Source organism: Podarcis melisellensis, assembly GCF_964234715.1.
Source record: "Podarcis melisellensis genome assembly, chromosome: 5".
Lineage (NCBI taxonomy): Eukaryota > Metazoa > Chordata > Lepidosauria > Squamata > Lacertidae > Podarcis > Podarcis melisellensis.
This window is the reverse complement of record NC_138537.1, coordinates 72,615,620-72,632,205: the sequence shown is the minus strand read 5'-3', so window position 1 is coordinate 72,632,205 and position 16,586 is coordinate 72,615,620. Positions and strand designations below refer to the sequence as shown.

General features: G+C 38.4%; 1 protein-coding gene and 1 long non-coding RNA gene across 5 annotated transcripts in view; one reads left to right on the top strand and one right to left on the bottom strand.

The window, feature by feature from the left end:
- Positions 1-16,586, bottom strand: part of JMJD1C (jumonji domain containing 1C) — a 113,863-nt gene that overhangs the window by 63,007 nt on the left and 34,270 nt on the right. For all 4 annotated transcript variants that reach the window (XM_081913418.1, XM_081913415.1, XM_081913414.1 and 1 more), the window contains exon 2: positions 8,510-8,674. Coding sequence is in view for 3 of the 4 variants with exons in the window: in XM_081913415.1 (XP_081769541.1) it covers positions 8,510-8,674 (165 nt within the window). In the remaining variant the exon portion in view is untranslated. The remainder of the gene's footprint in view (positions 1-8,509; positions 8,675-16,586) is intronic.
- On the top strand, positions 892-8,910 carry LOC309371306. Its single transcript, XR_014169033.1, has 3 exons — positions 892-972; positions 1,954-2,003; positions 8,765-8,910. It is a non-coding gene; the product is annotated as an uncharacterized lncRNA (long non-coding RNA).

Sequence of the window (16,586 nt, the reverse complement as noted above, 5' to 3'; positions counted from 1 at the left end):
CTGTTGCATTCTAATACCTCACCAGCAACTGTTTTGCAGTAAAAAAAAAATTGATTGAAGTAAAAAAATGCAGGCAAAACTGAGCAACTATGTAAATGTAGAGTGAGAGTGACTGCATAATGTACACCACAATTTATTTCAGAAACCAGCATTACAAAGTATTGAGGTATACAAACTTTCACACTTGACAAACTTCATTTAAAGTTATAGAATTTATAATATTTCATTAAGCCACCATTTGCTTCATCTCACAGTCAGGCATTAACTGTCAAGCAATCCATACCATAACCTTAAAAAAAGCAAACAAACAGAGCTCTCTTTGTTTCTTGGCATTGCCAGTCCCCCTATGGACCAAAACAGCACACAGAACTGCACTTAGCAAACAATCCATGACCTTCAATTACTGTCTTGGCTTACAGCCACGGTACTAGTGTATTTCTGCTAACAGTGTGCCCTACTTTACAGAAAAGTTATTCAATGTGGCTCAAACACAAGCTCAGTTTTCCTTTATGAAAGAAAAACTGATCCTAATGATTTGTGACTTCAGCATATAAAAGAAATGTTAGTAGTTGTGAGGATCTAAACATGTACATACAGCATCTGAGTATGCAGAATGGTGGTCAAAGTTCCCTTGAGAGTTTAAACTATACGGCAAGATTATAAAAAAAGAATTTTTTGTTTGATAAGCATTGATTAGCTCCTAAGGTTGAAGAAAGACTAAGATAGATTTCTTTTGTCTCAAAGAACTCTTATGAACTTTTATCAAGAAATGCTACTTGCATGTGCTAGCGTTTGTTCATTAACCTCTACAGAAATTGTGAAAAATATTTATATATAACTCTGCTAGAGGAGCTGCTCTGTACTGCCAACAGCAACGCTTCACTGCAACTCCTTTGCTGAAGTGTAGAACAAGATGGATAGCCAGCTGGAGGGCTTTTATCTGCAACTTGGATGACGGCCAGCACTGAAAATGTGAGTCACTTCTGGAAGGCTGAGAGCATAACAGACCCAGAGAACAGCAGAAGAAAGGGAAAATTGAAAATGCACACTTCCTTTCAAGACATATTCTAGTTCAACATTACTTTTACTTATTTAAAAGTTCAGAGAGGGAGAGAAAGAGCGCTATAAACATAAAACTTTTGTTGAAATCTTATATTATCATTATTATCATTATGCTGCTGTTGAAACAGACCCCAAATATATGAAAGACTGCCCTAGAGACCTTCTTGGGAGTAAAGATCAGTAGGCTTTGGCACCACCCACCAAGCAAAAGCTGGGGGGAAGGGAATTATCTGTGGCAGTGCTTAAGTTGTATAATGCCCTCCCTACAGAAGTATGTGTGGCACCTTCATTATACAGTTTTTGTTGTGTGCTGAACCCTGGTCTACAATGCCTTATAAGCTGGGGGGGGAGGGGGAGAAAGGGAGAAAGAGAGAGAGAGAGAGAGAGAGAGAGAGAGAGAGAGAGAGAGAGAGAGAGAGAGAGAGACTATATGGACCCACTTCATTCTTGTGATTGTCCATGTTGGGATGGCATGCTAAACCAAACCTTGGTTTAGCTTGGTGGTGCAGCAGATGGGGGATGGGAGGATTAGGAGGAACCAAGCAGCTATGAGCTCTTTTCAGGGAGCTTGCATATTCATACCAACCCAACGTTGCAGGTCGCGATTCGCCGCTTCTGCACATGCGCATGACATCATTTTGAGCATCTGTGCATACACGAGCGGTGAAACCCGGAAGTAACCCTTTCCGGTACTTCCAGGTCGCCACGGGACGCAACCTGAAAAGATTTAACCCGAAGCGTCTTTAACCTGAGGTATGACTGTATTTGTACTATTGGCTTTTGCAGCAGGGTTAAGATCCAGAGAAGAGAAATTGGAGGGAACAAAATCATCTCAGGAATTTGTGGGAATATGATTATCGTGTTTATTGCTCTTTCTTTCTTGTATTGGAGGTGCTGCTGTCGTTACACAGTTAAACAACCATGAAGTTTAGCGATGAAAAGTAAGTAAATCACCTAGAGACATTTTAATAAGAGTTTTATGTGTATTAATTGGTCTGTGTCCTATAATACTGAGAATAAAGTGATTTGATCAACAGCTAGTGGCCCCTTCCATTTATGCCCTGGCATTTCCAGTCAGGAGTAGAGAGGTGTACATTTAAATGAGTAGCTTTAATGCAAGGTCCTCTTAGTAAGCTGTACTATGTACAAAGGCAGCTACTCAAAAGAGATGCATTTACTGATTGAAGCTTGTACCATGCTAGAAAACGTTCCTGCATCAACATCATCATCATTAAAAAAAGCAATTAAAATTAAAAGTAATTTTCTTCAGATAAATTGCTACATTTTAAAAAGGGAGGACAACATACATTCTATTGATATAATGTTTGCGTAATACAGATTTAAAACCATATACTGGTGCTGTCTATAACATTTATACTAGAATATATATTTTGTTTTATATAAGGCAAAGAAAAATATGGTCTAGTTTAGTTTAAGACAATTAGCAATATATCAGTGAAGAGATTACAAAGTGAAAGCAGTCACTTTGTTTACAAGAATGATTAAGAAAGCTTATCAGGCTAGACTGATAAAATTAAAGGCCTTTCCATATGAGGGGGGTTGGGAAGCAAGGTTGTGGTGGTGAAGGAAATGCTATACTACCATTAATCTTAATTCAGTAATAGGAGCACAATAATCCTTGAACAATTGATATGCACTGACAAACCCTTTTAACGGGGAGAAAAACCCTGCTGCAATGTTTACTGGCACATGGCTGCTGACTGCAGCAGACTAGAAAGCTTCTGAGCTGGTTTCTACTAAATAGACATTTGGGCTTTCTGGGGGTGGGGGGAAATTCCTATGCAAATTAGAGTTATTTTCACCAGAAATTTTTCAGTTTGCATTGGAAAATTTTCTGATGCCCTAGAGAGTGACCTAATGTCATATATTTGACCTGCATTTAGTAAACAAAACCCCCCAAACCGAGCCGCCCGCTTGGCAAGTCCCTGCGCATTGCGCTAAACTGGCGCAGTGCAGGGACTCGCTTCCGTGGCACCAAAAATCGTGTCTGCAGATGCTGGAAATTGCGGGCACACACACTCACGATCCGGCCCGTGGAAGGATCTCCACTGGAGTGAGCTGGCCCAGGCAAGGTGAACCTTGCCGACCTCTGGTCTTTGAGGAAGAAGTTGCTGTTTTGTTGAAATGTGGGTTGGAATTTTTTCTGGTTCTTTATTTTCTTTTGCAGATTTTTTTCCTGTTCTCCACTACCATGTGCTAAGCTCACAGATTCTATACTTTATGCCTTGGACTGGCCCTGCTCTTTAGCCCTGCTAATCCTTTTCTTTAACCTCAGTCTCACCAGTTCTGCTACCCACTCCTTCCCACATACTCTGTTTTGATTGCTTTCTGAAAGTGATTGCAACTTGACTTCTTAACTATAGATCCATTTTGCTCTTCAAAATATGCACCTCTTTTATTTAGGAACTGCTTGATCACCCCAAACATTTCATTTTGCAAGAAGACACCAGCCCTCTCCAAAGGAAGGCAGGGGAGAGATGGGTCTTTTTGCTTAAGGCAGCAGTGTGAGAATGTAGTATGGAGAGTGAAAGAAGGAGTAGACACACAGTATGTTGGATGCTGAGTCCAGTAAGGCTAGAACAGATGGCATCCAGCTGGGTGTGACTGTGCTGCTATTCCTACCTCTCATCCCCTTAGCCCCAAGAGCTTTCGGACACCCAGCTGGCTTCCTGCTTTGGACATATTTATGGTGAGGGATCTCACAGCACCACTAGCCAGAGGTAACAGTTCACCCATTCTTTTACTCTCATGGGTTGGCTGTAATTCTAGCTGCTGGAGACACTGCTGTTATTGCTACTGCTTAGCATAAAAGCAAGGGAGAGGAGAGAAACCCCACTCTGGGGTGGTTGTTCTACAGTTTGCTCTCTGTAGCAGCTGCAGACTGCCCATTGAATCTGTTATTTAGCAAAGTGTGTTTTCCCTGCCAGAAAGAGCACTGAATTAACTATATGCATTTTTTAAAAAGTAGAGGAAATCATGTTGCTTTTCATTACTGATATTATCCTCTTCTTTGGTGATCACTCGTAACACAGTAAGATTGTCTTCCGTGACTATGGTCTTAACAGTGTGTCCAGAGGTGACTGTGGAGGCCAATTCTGGACCTACTGATATTGTAGGTACTATTCATTAGCACTATGATATTCACGAGATCACAATTTACATTGTACTAATTACAGATGTGCTAACTTTGAGGGCAGAGCATCCTACTTTCCTACAACAGGAGCAACATTTTCAAATTTGCTCTCAAGACTCCCCTATGACAACTCCACATTGCCAAGAACAAAAAAAAGAGCACACAAACTTGTAAAGAAGGAGTTCTGTTCATGCAACAGAACTTTATATTCCTCTCCTCTACACTGCAGGAACAGGACCCTCAAAATTTGTTCCAGATCTGATTTGTTCAAGAGCACCCAGGCAGGCCTTTGTGATATATCACTTCTTCCAAACAACAACTTCAGTCCCAACAATTTCAACATGTAACATGGGTTCACACACAAAATCAAGGTGAATTACAACAGGTATAATTCCTGCTCACTAAATTAATTGCAAATGTTTAACTTTTAGCTTCTACTAGTCCACTGGTCTTCAATTAGTAAACTGCACCCCAGACTAAGGTGGGTTCACAGCAGTGGTACCCCCAATTATTTTTGTAGTAATTTACAAAATAATTTTAGAATGTTTTTGTAATGAGAGCAAAAAAGAAAAACAGCTTCTAAATGCGAAAAGAAAAAAAAGAAGTCAGAGCTTATTTACTGTTTAAATAATTGTGAAGTGAGAAGGAAAATTCAGCAGCTGCTAGTTCTCACTCCTCTACAAGTTGCACTGACCCAAATTCCCACTTTTCTTCTAATGGTAACAGGGTCTTGTACCTGATTCACACATGGTCATTCTAGCTCTTAAAAATCAACGCGAAAGATGAACCTCTGTAGTGAAAAAATAAAAGTGGGTCTCATGTTGTAGACTGAGGTTAAGCATGGGTCTGAAAGGGATGAACACAAGTGCACTAATCAACTAAAATCAGCAACATTTTCTTTTCTTTTCACTATATTTTCCCTAAGGCAATTTATATACCCCATCTTATATACTAAGATGTGATGAGGAAATTAAGCCAGTGAGTCATCCCAGCACCCTCATATGACCTTTAGTCTTTGCTGGCACTACAGAGATGCCACAGAACATGCAGGCTGCTCAGTCAAGCACATGCTGAGTCTCATTTCCATTTCAAACAAACAGCATTTCTTCTGTACCATTACATCTAGGCCAACTGCAATAAGCTGTCAAAATCTAAATGGAAGACAAACCCAGAAGGGATCCCATGCCTTATGCCTTGTATGCCAAGGTCAAATCATTCTGTATACAGTAACTATGTTCAACAGAAGTGAAAATGTTTTCAGTGTTTCACGCAGTTTGGGAAATTCTGTGCTTTCAATATTACTTACAACATAAGAATATTTTTGACAATGTGCTTCAAGGCAACTTTCAGATACTGCAATAAATACTCTTCAATGTGGCAGTGAACATTTAGACTTCTTTGTAGCAATGAATTTCACAGAAAAACTTTAGTTTGTGAAATCCGTCCGGTCTTTACAATGGGGAAATAGGTCAACTGCATCACTTCTGACAATGTCATAGGAATATTTTATACTTCCTCTGACAGCAAAATGGGAACACAGTATCTGCCTTGTTAATAAACTTGAGGAGACAGTGCAGAACAGTGCATGCACACATACATTCTAGTAAACATAATGATGCAGCAGAGAAAACATAGTCCAATCATAAGATGATGTTTAAATGGAACTGTATTGTTTTCAATAGACTCACACCTTCTGTAAGCATATGTCAGCTAGCAGCACAATACTGTATAAATTAAACCAGTGTCCTGAAAATGTCATTCAACCAACTAAAAGTTCTTCACAAGAACGGTACAGAAGCTTACAAGCTTCAAATGAAAATCAGTCTTTTCATTTGCTATAGAAATCACACATGCCTGCTAAACTGTTAGCCTTGCCAACAGGTAGTACATTTTCTGCAATAAACTAAGAACACAAACCTGCAGGCACCTGTTGCCTTTCTGATTCTGAATATGAATGCTTCCAATCTACAGCTATGAAGACAATATTTTAATATTGGAAGACAGAATTAACATTCTGTATTAGGAATACACAGTTTCTAAACCACAAATAAACATCTCAATGTGTGATGGACACAGTCCCCTTGTCCTCACCATGGCTACCGTTCTTCCACTTCCTCACTGACCCCCATCCCTGCAAGCAAGCCTCTTCACAGCAGCAATTCATACTCTTTGTCCCTTAATATACACCTTAATTCTATCCCAGATATATTGCTTATCTTTCTTACCGAAACTGTTCAATGATACCCAAGAAAACTCAAACTGGAGGTCCCAAGCAGCACAGAACAAAGTGCACAGAAATTCAGGAGGGAATACATTAAATCAACCAAAGGCCCTGAAAGGGCTGCAGCTTGGCCAGTCATCCCACATGCATTGGTTATGCTTGTTGTACTAGCCATAAAGATCTTATAGTCTCAGAAATGATCTTCTAAGAGCTTTAAGACTTTTATATAAGCTTTACTAGAGATTCCAAATGCACAATTCAGTTGCCATTCCACTTCAGTGTGTAAAACAGGTAACAAGTGATCTTTCTTCTGAAGAAATTAAATTGCTTAAATAGAAATGCTCCTGCAGTCCACCAAAAATAAGAAATCTGTAAAACATTTGCAAGACATTAAGTCATTCCTCTGCATTAACTAAAAATGGTGAACCTGTTGGCCCACCAGTTGGGCGGAAACATGCTAAAATTATATTATGGTGATCCAGCTCATACAGAAATGAACGTGTGCCTGCACCCACCCTCCCCTTGTGGGCATGGCATCAAGCAAAACTTTCCTGGTTTCCCAAAACATTGTTTCCCATCACTTCAAAACTGGTAAGAGCTCCCTACAAGCCATAATAAGATCCTGGTTTTATATCCTGTTTTTTGGGAGCCTTAAAACACATCCTACTGGTTTAGACACCACAGGAGACTGGTTTAATAAACCAGAAAAGCTTCAGTGAAGCCACTCCACAAGGAAAGAGACAAGGAGTGTATAGTCATATAGCTTCTAAGTAAAGATCTAAAAATCTGAAATCTGAAAAACAAAGAATCTGATGTAGTTCAAGGGGGTCTCAGTGTGAAATAGTGCAATCCTGAGATTTGTGTTGGGCTCTGAAAATGGTAGGGAACAAAAATGGAATCAGGGTGGAAACTCAAGGAGGTGGACAGGAAGGCCCTGCTCCCAAGAGACAATGTTTAGACTCCCTTTAACAACTCAGGCACATCGTAAAAGCCTACACAACAACTCACAAAATAAATAACATGAGAATACATAACATCATAAAATGTTGAATCAAGAAGCCGTAAGCCAAACATAGATTGTATAGTTATGTATTTGGTAAAGGAATTAAGCATGTAAATCTGGAGGTGGGGTGCTTACAGCTTACTGAATACGCAAATGTTTTTCATTTCATTGCCTCAAAATTATAACTAAGGCATCAGCTACTAATTTTAACCACCCTCCATTCAGAAACACTAGAACTACACTGCAATATTCCTGTAACAATAACACAGCCATGAGATTTCAAATGGAAACAAGTGACTATGGAATTAATGAGGAAGATCCACACAAACCAAGGAAGCAAAGTCAAAGCCTTTTCCCATACAGGCCCTTCAATCTTATTTTTATTCTCTCTCCAACCAACCTTCCAACCTCAACCAACCTTCCAGCACCTAAGGAAGAACAACCTAGAAAATAGGCCCCCAAAAGAGGCTGACAGGAATTGGCTAATATAGCTCTCTTCCAATATCTAGAAACAGCTGTTTTGATTTTAAAAGACTAAAAAACCCCAAAAATATTCCTCCACCTCACCCTCTAAGTATCCACTCACCCTCTAACAGATAAAGTATGGATTTTAAAAAGTGTTTCTTTCAGGACAGAGAAAACAGGGAAGGGAACACACTTTGCCCAGAGAGTCAAGCCTCTGTGTACTGAGTATGGGCTGCTCCCTAGTGGTCTCCTCCTTCTGGCTAGCTAGCAAGGAGTCGACAACAGAACTTGCAGCGGCCAAAGAACTTCTAGGCCTCAATGTTGTTGTCTAAAACTTGATTGGTGTATGTTTTGATTATTTTTTTAACCCTGAACTTTAATATTCTGAAATGTTTCTATTGCTTTCTGTTAAACTAACACAAGGGCTAAACATTGAGACTCCATGATGATAACAAGGTAGCCATCGGCCTCAATGGAATAACTGAGCAATACTGTATATGCACGCTAATGTCATTTCTCTAACCCTGCTGGTAAAGGCAAGAAGTGGGGCCCAGAGCAGTTTGTATCCTTTGCACCACTGTTAAAAAGAATTTCAATATCTTACCAGTGCAGGCCACTGAATATGCTTGGTCTTTGATCCCTGAGTCTGGCTAGGATCCTTTCTCTTTGCCCAGACCAGCTGGTACTCCACCAAGAAGGCTGCAAAATCTTCATAAACTTTAACCCATTCTCGTTTTTCCCATTCAAGGTCATCAAATTCCACATATACCTGGGGAGATAAAGTAGTTGGAGAAACATTATTGCAATGATACACATACTTTAACAGCAAGACCATAATATTTCATTTCTTTGATTTTAGACTGCTCCTAAGCAAAATCATCAGAATGATAAGTCCTGAGCTGCTGATGTGGTCCTTCACGACACTGGCCTGGGTCAGTATTTTTCAACCACTATTCTGGTGACTTCTGTTTGGTGAGCTTTTGTTTTTTATTCTGTGTTCCATTAAAAAACCCAACAACATTCATTTGATTACTTCTTCCTCCAAATTCATTTTCCTTTTGAATTTTCAAGTTATAATCCTGGGGGCAGTAACTGTCTTTTTAAGTGATCTGTATGGCTGCTTGGAACCTTTTTTGGCTGAAAAGCAGGATAAAAATCATTTAAATACATATTCTAATTTGTACCTGTGTGAGAGTATTTAAGTAATAACCAAGTCTGGGAACAATTCAGAATTATGCTTTATTTGTTTTCTAGCTCTAATCTACAACACCTCACCAGTTGGAGGCAACAAAATCGACAAAATTTAGCAATGTCTGGAAAATGAAATTCCTATATGTTTCAAATTAAGTTCTTTATTTCTGAAGAATTGTGTTCCTCATCTTTCTTTTTTTTGCGAAGTAAGTTTTTGTGGTCCTTCAGTGATAAGCTACCCCTGTGGTGATAAAGGTTTATATAACCATGCTTAGAGCACCTTAAAATTTAAGGGTAACTTACGAATTGTGTCACAGCAACCCTATATAGGCCAGATTTGTTGAAGCAAGATGCAGATAGGTGTATGCAGATAGAAGAAGAGTGGCCAAATGGATTTTCCTTTGAAGTTTAATGTCAGGAAACAGTAATGAGGAGCAGATCCTAGCTTTGCAGTAGTTTTAAGAAAAGGTTCCACAATTCACATTAGCACTACAATTACAAGACACTTTCCCTACCATCTGCCCCTCATTCTGATTTACTTAAGAGGTCTTTGTTTCCAATAGTAAAAAAAAAAAAAGAGAGAGAGAGAGAGAGAGAAAGAGAGAGAGAGAGAGAGAGAGAGAGAGAGAGAGAGAGAGAGAGAGAGAGAGAGAAGAGCAGTATAAGGTTTTATACATATTGGACCATTTGCAATGTTAGTCATACTCTGAGTAGACTCATTTAAATTGTTTAAGGCCATTAGTCCCACTGTACATCTCAGACTGAAACAAGATTATTGTAATTCCATCTTTTTAAAAAACCCAAATTCTGTGCACTCAAAAGCATTTATAAAGCTCTTAGGAATATTAGCACCTGCAGGAAAAGATCCAGCCTTGGAGCTGGTGGTATTGTCAAAGTATTCATCAGATAACTCACATTTTCCTGAAGCCTAACTAGTAGAGTTTAAAATGAACAATACAGGCTCTGTTTTCTTAAACTCCTACAGCTAAGCAGCTGCATCTTCCTCTTAAATACTGCTAGAAAAGCTGCCTTCACAGAGAGTCATACAACATCCAGTTCTTAGCCAATAGCTCCAGATGGGCTGTGTTTTGATTTGTAAGGAAAAAAAGCATTTCATACACACATGCCCCCAGAAAAGTATGAGACACCAGAATTACATAATTGTCAAAGGCAATAACAAATTCAACCAACAGAAGTTCACTTCTTTGTTGCTGCAAAATGTACTTATTTCACAACTTGTGCTAAGAAGGTACATATGACAGAGATGTTAGCACAGCAATTGAAAATGTTTTTAGATGCTTAATACTTAAAATACGTTCACACAAACTTGTAGACATTGCAACAGTTATATCTATCTCACAACTTTTAGAAGTACCTGTCTGGAAACTCTTTTCAAGAATTAGAAACACTTAGAAAACAAAACAAAAACTGCTAAAATTGCAACACTGTGTTACTAAGACAATGTAGGTTTTCTGCCAGCATGAGAGGGGGGAAAAACTGTCTAGCCTACTGATCACACCGAGTACTGGCAGTTTTTCAAACATCTGCTAAAGGTCAGGTTTCGCCTGCATGGAACCAATCAATGGAGCTACACAACTCTTAGCACTATACTCAGCTAAAAGAAAGACAATTTCTTTACATAACAACCAACCTACATTATTAAATATTAACATGAACTCTCACCACTTATATTAAGTACAATAAAAAAGAAGCTGAAATAATTCTAAAACTGCCAAGTATGAATCTTATGATATATTCATACTTGGCAATTTTAGAATTATTTCAGCTTCTTTTTTATTGTACTTCATATCTGACACTGCTTCAGTTGTATAAATTGCATCATTGTTAAATTGGTTCAACTGTAAAATGAAGACACTTTCTTTAATATAAACACACATTTCTAATTACTCATCTTTTCATTTATATAAAATCAAGTCTTACTTTACAATATATAAGAAATCATCATTGAAAAATCAATGCAGAATGATGAAGCATGACATGGTTGCTCTACTCAGAGATCTGCACTGGTTGCCAACATGTTACCAAGCGAAGTTCAATGTGTTGTTGTTGTTATATAAAGCGCTTAGGACAGTTTACTTGTGGGATTGCCTTGCCCCATATATCCCACTCAACTGCTTTGTTTCTAACACCAGCAGTAACTAGGTAGTGGGGGGGGGGAGAGAACTCACTGCCCCCTCCATTATGAAGACTGGTGAGGTGAGTTAGATGAGGAGGACTATCTGGCAGCCAATATCAGAATAGACACATAGGATTAGCTATGGAGCAAATTCTGATAGCATCACAGAGACATGGGGGTTGCCCTTTTTATTATTATTTGTGGAAGACTTGGTCCTTTAAACTCCACCTGAGACAGAAAATTACCAGGCACAACATCTCTATGCCAAGTACAGATACACCTGTTACATCACCACCTGTCAAATAATTTCCAAAATGTGCAGGTACCCAGTACAAGCTGTGGAAATGATGGCAACTTATGAAAAACAGCTGGACTCCCACTGGTCACTGCTGCTAGCCTTGTTTTTGATCTGTGTGGCACAGTATTGGGGAACATCCTTGTCTCTGTGCTTGGAGGATCGCTGTCTATGGAAAGATACAGAGAGAATGCAGAATAACAGATAGCAGTTGCAACAGACAACATTCTCATTTGAACGCAAAACAGGATCTACTTCAAACTCAGCCTACAATCATGGCTTCACCTGAAAGAAACAAAGCTAGCTGCGGTTCACCATTCAGTCATAACGGTAAACCACAGTTAGCTTCAAACAAGAAGCTAATGTTTCTGTTCTCTTCCACAAAAGGAAAAACATGGGAGCCTGGGCTTTGTTCAGGCTGATTCCTGTGGTGCTAAGTAATGATTTATTGTATCCAGATGAACCAATTATCTGTGTCTGGCTGTCCATTGGGAAAGGATGCCTTCACCTCCAAGTTTTTCAATTCTGCATGCCCCATCGATTCTCCCCAGTCTCTCACTAGGCACCCACAGTCAGGGATACACTAGTTGGGTGAACTCATGTTGACATTAAAGCAACATTCATTCATTCACTCGGTGCCAACTTATTTATTTATTTCATTTATGAATTGCTTCCTAAGAAATATCTCAAAGCAATTTAGCAGTAAAATTATATAGATAGTGGATTTGAAATTGTTTTTATATATGAAATAACTCCAACAGAATACGTTGCTTATCTAACCATATTTGCAGATACCTGTATTATGTTACATTTTATGGACTGTTTTCTCAGCAAGCATCAGATTCTGAGTTGTCCTCCTCTCCTCCAGTCCTCTGAAGTGTTTTATACACCAGATCAACTTGGGGACCGGATTATGCAATAAGAATGAAAATTTAAAAAGGCAATCTTTCCCATCTTAAAGGACTAAAGATAGGACTATGCATTGTCTTTCATCTCAGAGCCTGGTGGTTCCAGCTCCCTTTCATTCATTTTCCTGATTGTATGTCACAGCTTGAACCGATATTGTGCTCTGCGATCTAGCTGCTGGCTCCAAAACAAAAGGTTACAGAAGACGACTTATCATTCAGATTTCTGCTTTAATAAGCCACTTTATATACAAAGCTCTACTGTAAACAGATTGAGGAACCCAACACCCCAAACCACTTAAATGTTTGTCAGTCAGCCTAAATCTACTCTATCCTCACTTTGAGAAAGCATCACCCTTAAAAATAAATTAAGACTCCATCTTACAGCTTTCCCCCTCCAATACCCACCTATTAATTAGCACTCCACCATGTCCCAGCCCAGTTCTAACAAGAGCACAAATTCTTTGAGGTATCCAATAAAAAACAAACAACTGGCCCTGTGGCCCTATAAAAACACTTGCCATAATTAGATAAATGACCAGATTTTTATGACACTAATGAGTCTCTTAAAACACAAACTACAAAACGTGCGAGGAAATTTCAAATTTGAAGTCACAAAACCAAAGGCATAAACCAACAACCTTTGTGTAACATCTTCCCCCATACACATCTAAATACAGACGTCTTCTATCAAGATTATGGAATGTGCTATTGAAATTATGTATTTACCAACTTACTGAATGTGCTTCACAAATATTTCCATTATCTGCGAGTCATACTGATTATTTTTTGGCTCCATGTCTCCATTGTGGAGGACCAAGACCAACTGTGGCTCCCCATAGTATAAGGCACATAACTTCTATGTTGTTGAAAATTTAAGTCTCCTGTATGTTATGGAAACATTAGAAATATATGCAATGTGCACCTGCTAATATACATAATACTGTATATAAATCATTGTCATATTAAAACAGTTCCTATGCAATCACTGTTCATGGCTATATATTGTAAAACAGTTACAGTAGCAGAATGAAAAACATTCTGACAGAAGGTATCCCCACTGTTGGATAGTTAGGATGCTTCATGTACTTCCAAACAAGCCTTTAAAAACTAAATTACTTCTTTACTGATGTTAGATGAGGGGAAGAATCCATAGCATGGTATGATACCAATACATCTGTATAATATGCAAGGTAGATAAGTATCAGCTGTCAACCAGGAAGACGTTGGATCAAACATCATCAGATGACATTAAGCAGCTAACTACACTCTTAACCTCAATCTGCCTTACTACACGCAAGAGAGCTATACAAACTGGTGTTTCGACAGTATCATTAATGAAGGAAAATATTTCAACTATAATAGCAATCGAAATAAAAATTCTCATATTTGAATATATGTCAAAATACTGTATCATTAAAGAGTTAAAACATAAACAGAACGTTGAAGTAGGTATCACAAAAAAAGTTTATGCATGCTGCTATAACCTCAGACAGTCAACAAAAACAGTCAACTTCACACGATACAGATAACCTCCTGAGACATCTGCCTTTCATTTAATCAAACGATAGGATTCCAGCTGATACTTCTTTGAAAACATTACCTCAAGGATACATCCTGTGAAAACTTGCATATAGAAACAAACTACTAAAATTTGTACAGTATAAGGATTAAACCTTACAATATCAAAAACTATTCAGCATATCATTCTCTTATGGACAAAGATGCTTAAACTATGAAGGTACCCCAAATACAACTGGAGGCCTGGTTTGCATGATTATTTTAAGTGTTAATGGGAATGTATATGGCATGCTTTGAGTATTCATAAAGTAGTATACAAAACACTAAAAAAATTTTATTCTTCCGCTACTAAATTACATCAAAGCATCTGCAGTAAAGCATTCTCAGCTTTCATTTTCACAAATTTATATAAGCTATGGTGGTGGCTTCCAACCTTAATGAGTATGAGAAACCATTTTTAACCTCAAAACATTTTGTGGACCCCACATGCTAATTTTTTGTAATTTTCTTGAAAATGGGCAGGCTTATTCCTAAAGCAATTTAAAAAAACTATCAGTTATTGTAAAACTATGAACATTTTCTCCTTTAAATAAGTTTGTAAAAAAATTCTTCCCCAAGCTGAAATCCTGACAGAAAGCAGCTCCTGTATGAAATACTGAGGTCACTTTAAACATATAAGGAGAAAAGAATACATTAAATACTAATTAGGAACAAATATGTCTATCACATCACAAGTAAAAATGATATTTTTTTTCAAAAAAAGGTACCTAGCACAATTCTACTTATTTATCCTGCACCAAAGTGTGCAGCTCTTTCACACCACATAAAGTTGAAAGCAAATTCCCAAAGACCATGTGAACAGACCCCTTGGGAGAAATATGTCGCTCCACAAGAGTCTGTGGACCACAGACTGGGAACCACAAAGATACGGAATTTTTAAAATAGTGTTAAGAGTTAAAAATCAAAAGCTCTGGATATTGTAAAGATCTACAGTGGTACCTCGGGTTAAGTACTTAATTCGTTCCGGAGGTCCGTTCTTAACCTGAAACTGTTCTTAACCTGAAGCACCACTTTAGCTAATGGGACCTCCTGCTGTCGCTGCACCACTGGAGCACGATTTCTGTTCTCATCCTGAAGCAAAGTTCTTAACCTGAAGCACTATTTCTGGGTTAGCGGAGTCTGTAACCTGAAGCGTATGTAACCTGAAGCATATGTAACCTGAGGTACCACTGTACATGATATTGTAAAGATATTGTAAAGTGGATCACATTTGTTTTTCCTCTATTCTTAGTTGGTTATTGCTCTTTCAGGATGTTATGAGTTATTTCCACTGCTACAGTTCTAATACTTCTGAGTACCTCTAAACATAAGTAAGATGTTTTAAGTTCCTCCCCCTCATCTCTATTAAAAGCAAAAAGAATAAAAACCAGCGCAGAGCTGTAAAATATTGGCCTGGTTGACACATCACATTAAACATGTCACTGTTTAAAACACAGTTAATACACAATGTGCTAGTGCACACTGCTGAAACGTTCTTGCTTTGCTCCTCTCCCACTCCTGCCACATCACCAAGAAACAAGCTAGAACCTGGCTTCTTGAGAAATCAAAACATGTAGTCATGGTTTATTTCCTCCAAATTTTGTTCTTGGCTTACCACTCATGGTTTAGAGAGAAACAGGTCACAAACCCAGGTTTGCAGTCACAACCCTAACTCAGGCAGCACAGGAGGACCATAGAAAGAGCAGAGCAAGATATTTTCAGGAGCATTCAGAAGCATGCTGCTCATTCAAACTACACCATTGTTTTTACTACGGTTTTAATATAGCATGCGAACTAGGCCGATATATGTTACCTTAGCAGAAGTTTATGGATAAGCTACATTTCAAGTTTCACTCACTGGCATACTACTTTTTCAATGGGCTTTGCAGAATTTACAGGCACTCTTGCCTTTTCCTTGCACTCTAAAAGCAGTTACCTGTAAAACCATCAGCAAACCTCATTCAAATTGATACCAAAAAGGCAGCAAGGAGTGTCTACAAAGAAAAGAAAGCAGTTAAGATTAAGCATTCTTGAGGGTGTTAACTGGATTCCAACAATACTTTCAAGCAGCAAAAGGCTAAGAATTGGTTTTAAATGCCTTAAGATTTATAACCTACATATTACTTAGTGGGTTTTTGTTTTTTGTTTTTTTCATAAATAAATCTCTTTATTTGATGCTGCTGGTATGCAGTGAATACTCTACCTTCTAAATATTATGGATTTTCTTTTCTGTACCTGCACAGAATGTGCAGTAATTTCAGCTGAAATGGCACTCCTTCCTTTAAAAGCCCCCAATGTAATCTGGAGTTATAGGTAGCCTATTTCACTGCAATACAGTTTCACAATTTAGGCTCTAAGGTATTCTTCATAACCAAGGGCAGATGAAGATGAAGAAGCACTCCAGAGACAAAACAATCACATATGCCTTTTTTCAGGTTATATCTCATTTGTTCCCAACACTCCCCATTAAGAACACTGACTAACAAAATAAATCCAGTTCTTTCTTCCTCAAAACCACTAGGCTTGCAGTAAACTTGCTTGTTGCTGCAAAAAATAGTTTTAACCAGACACTGGAAATCTGCATGTGTGCCAA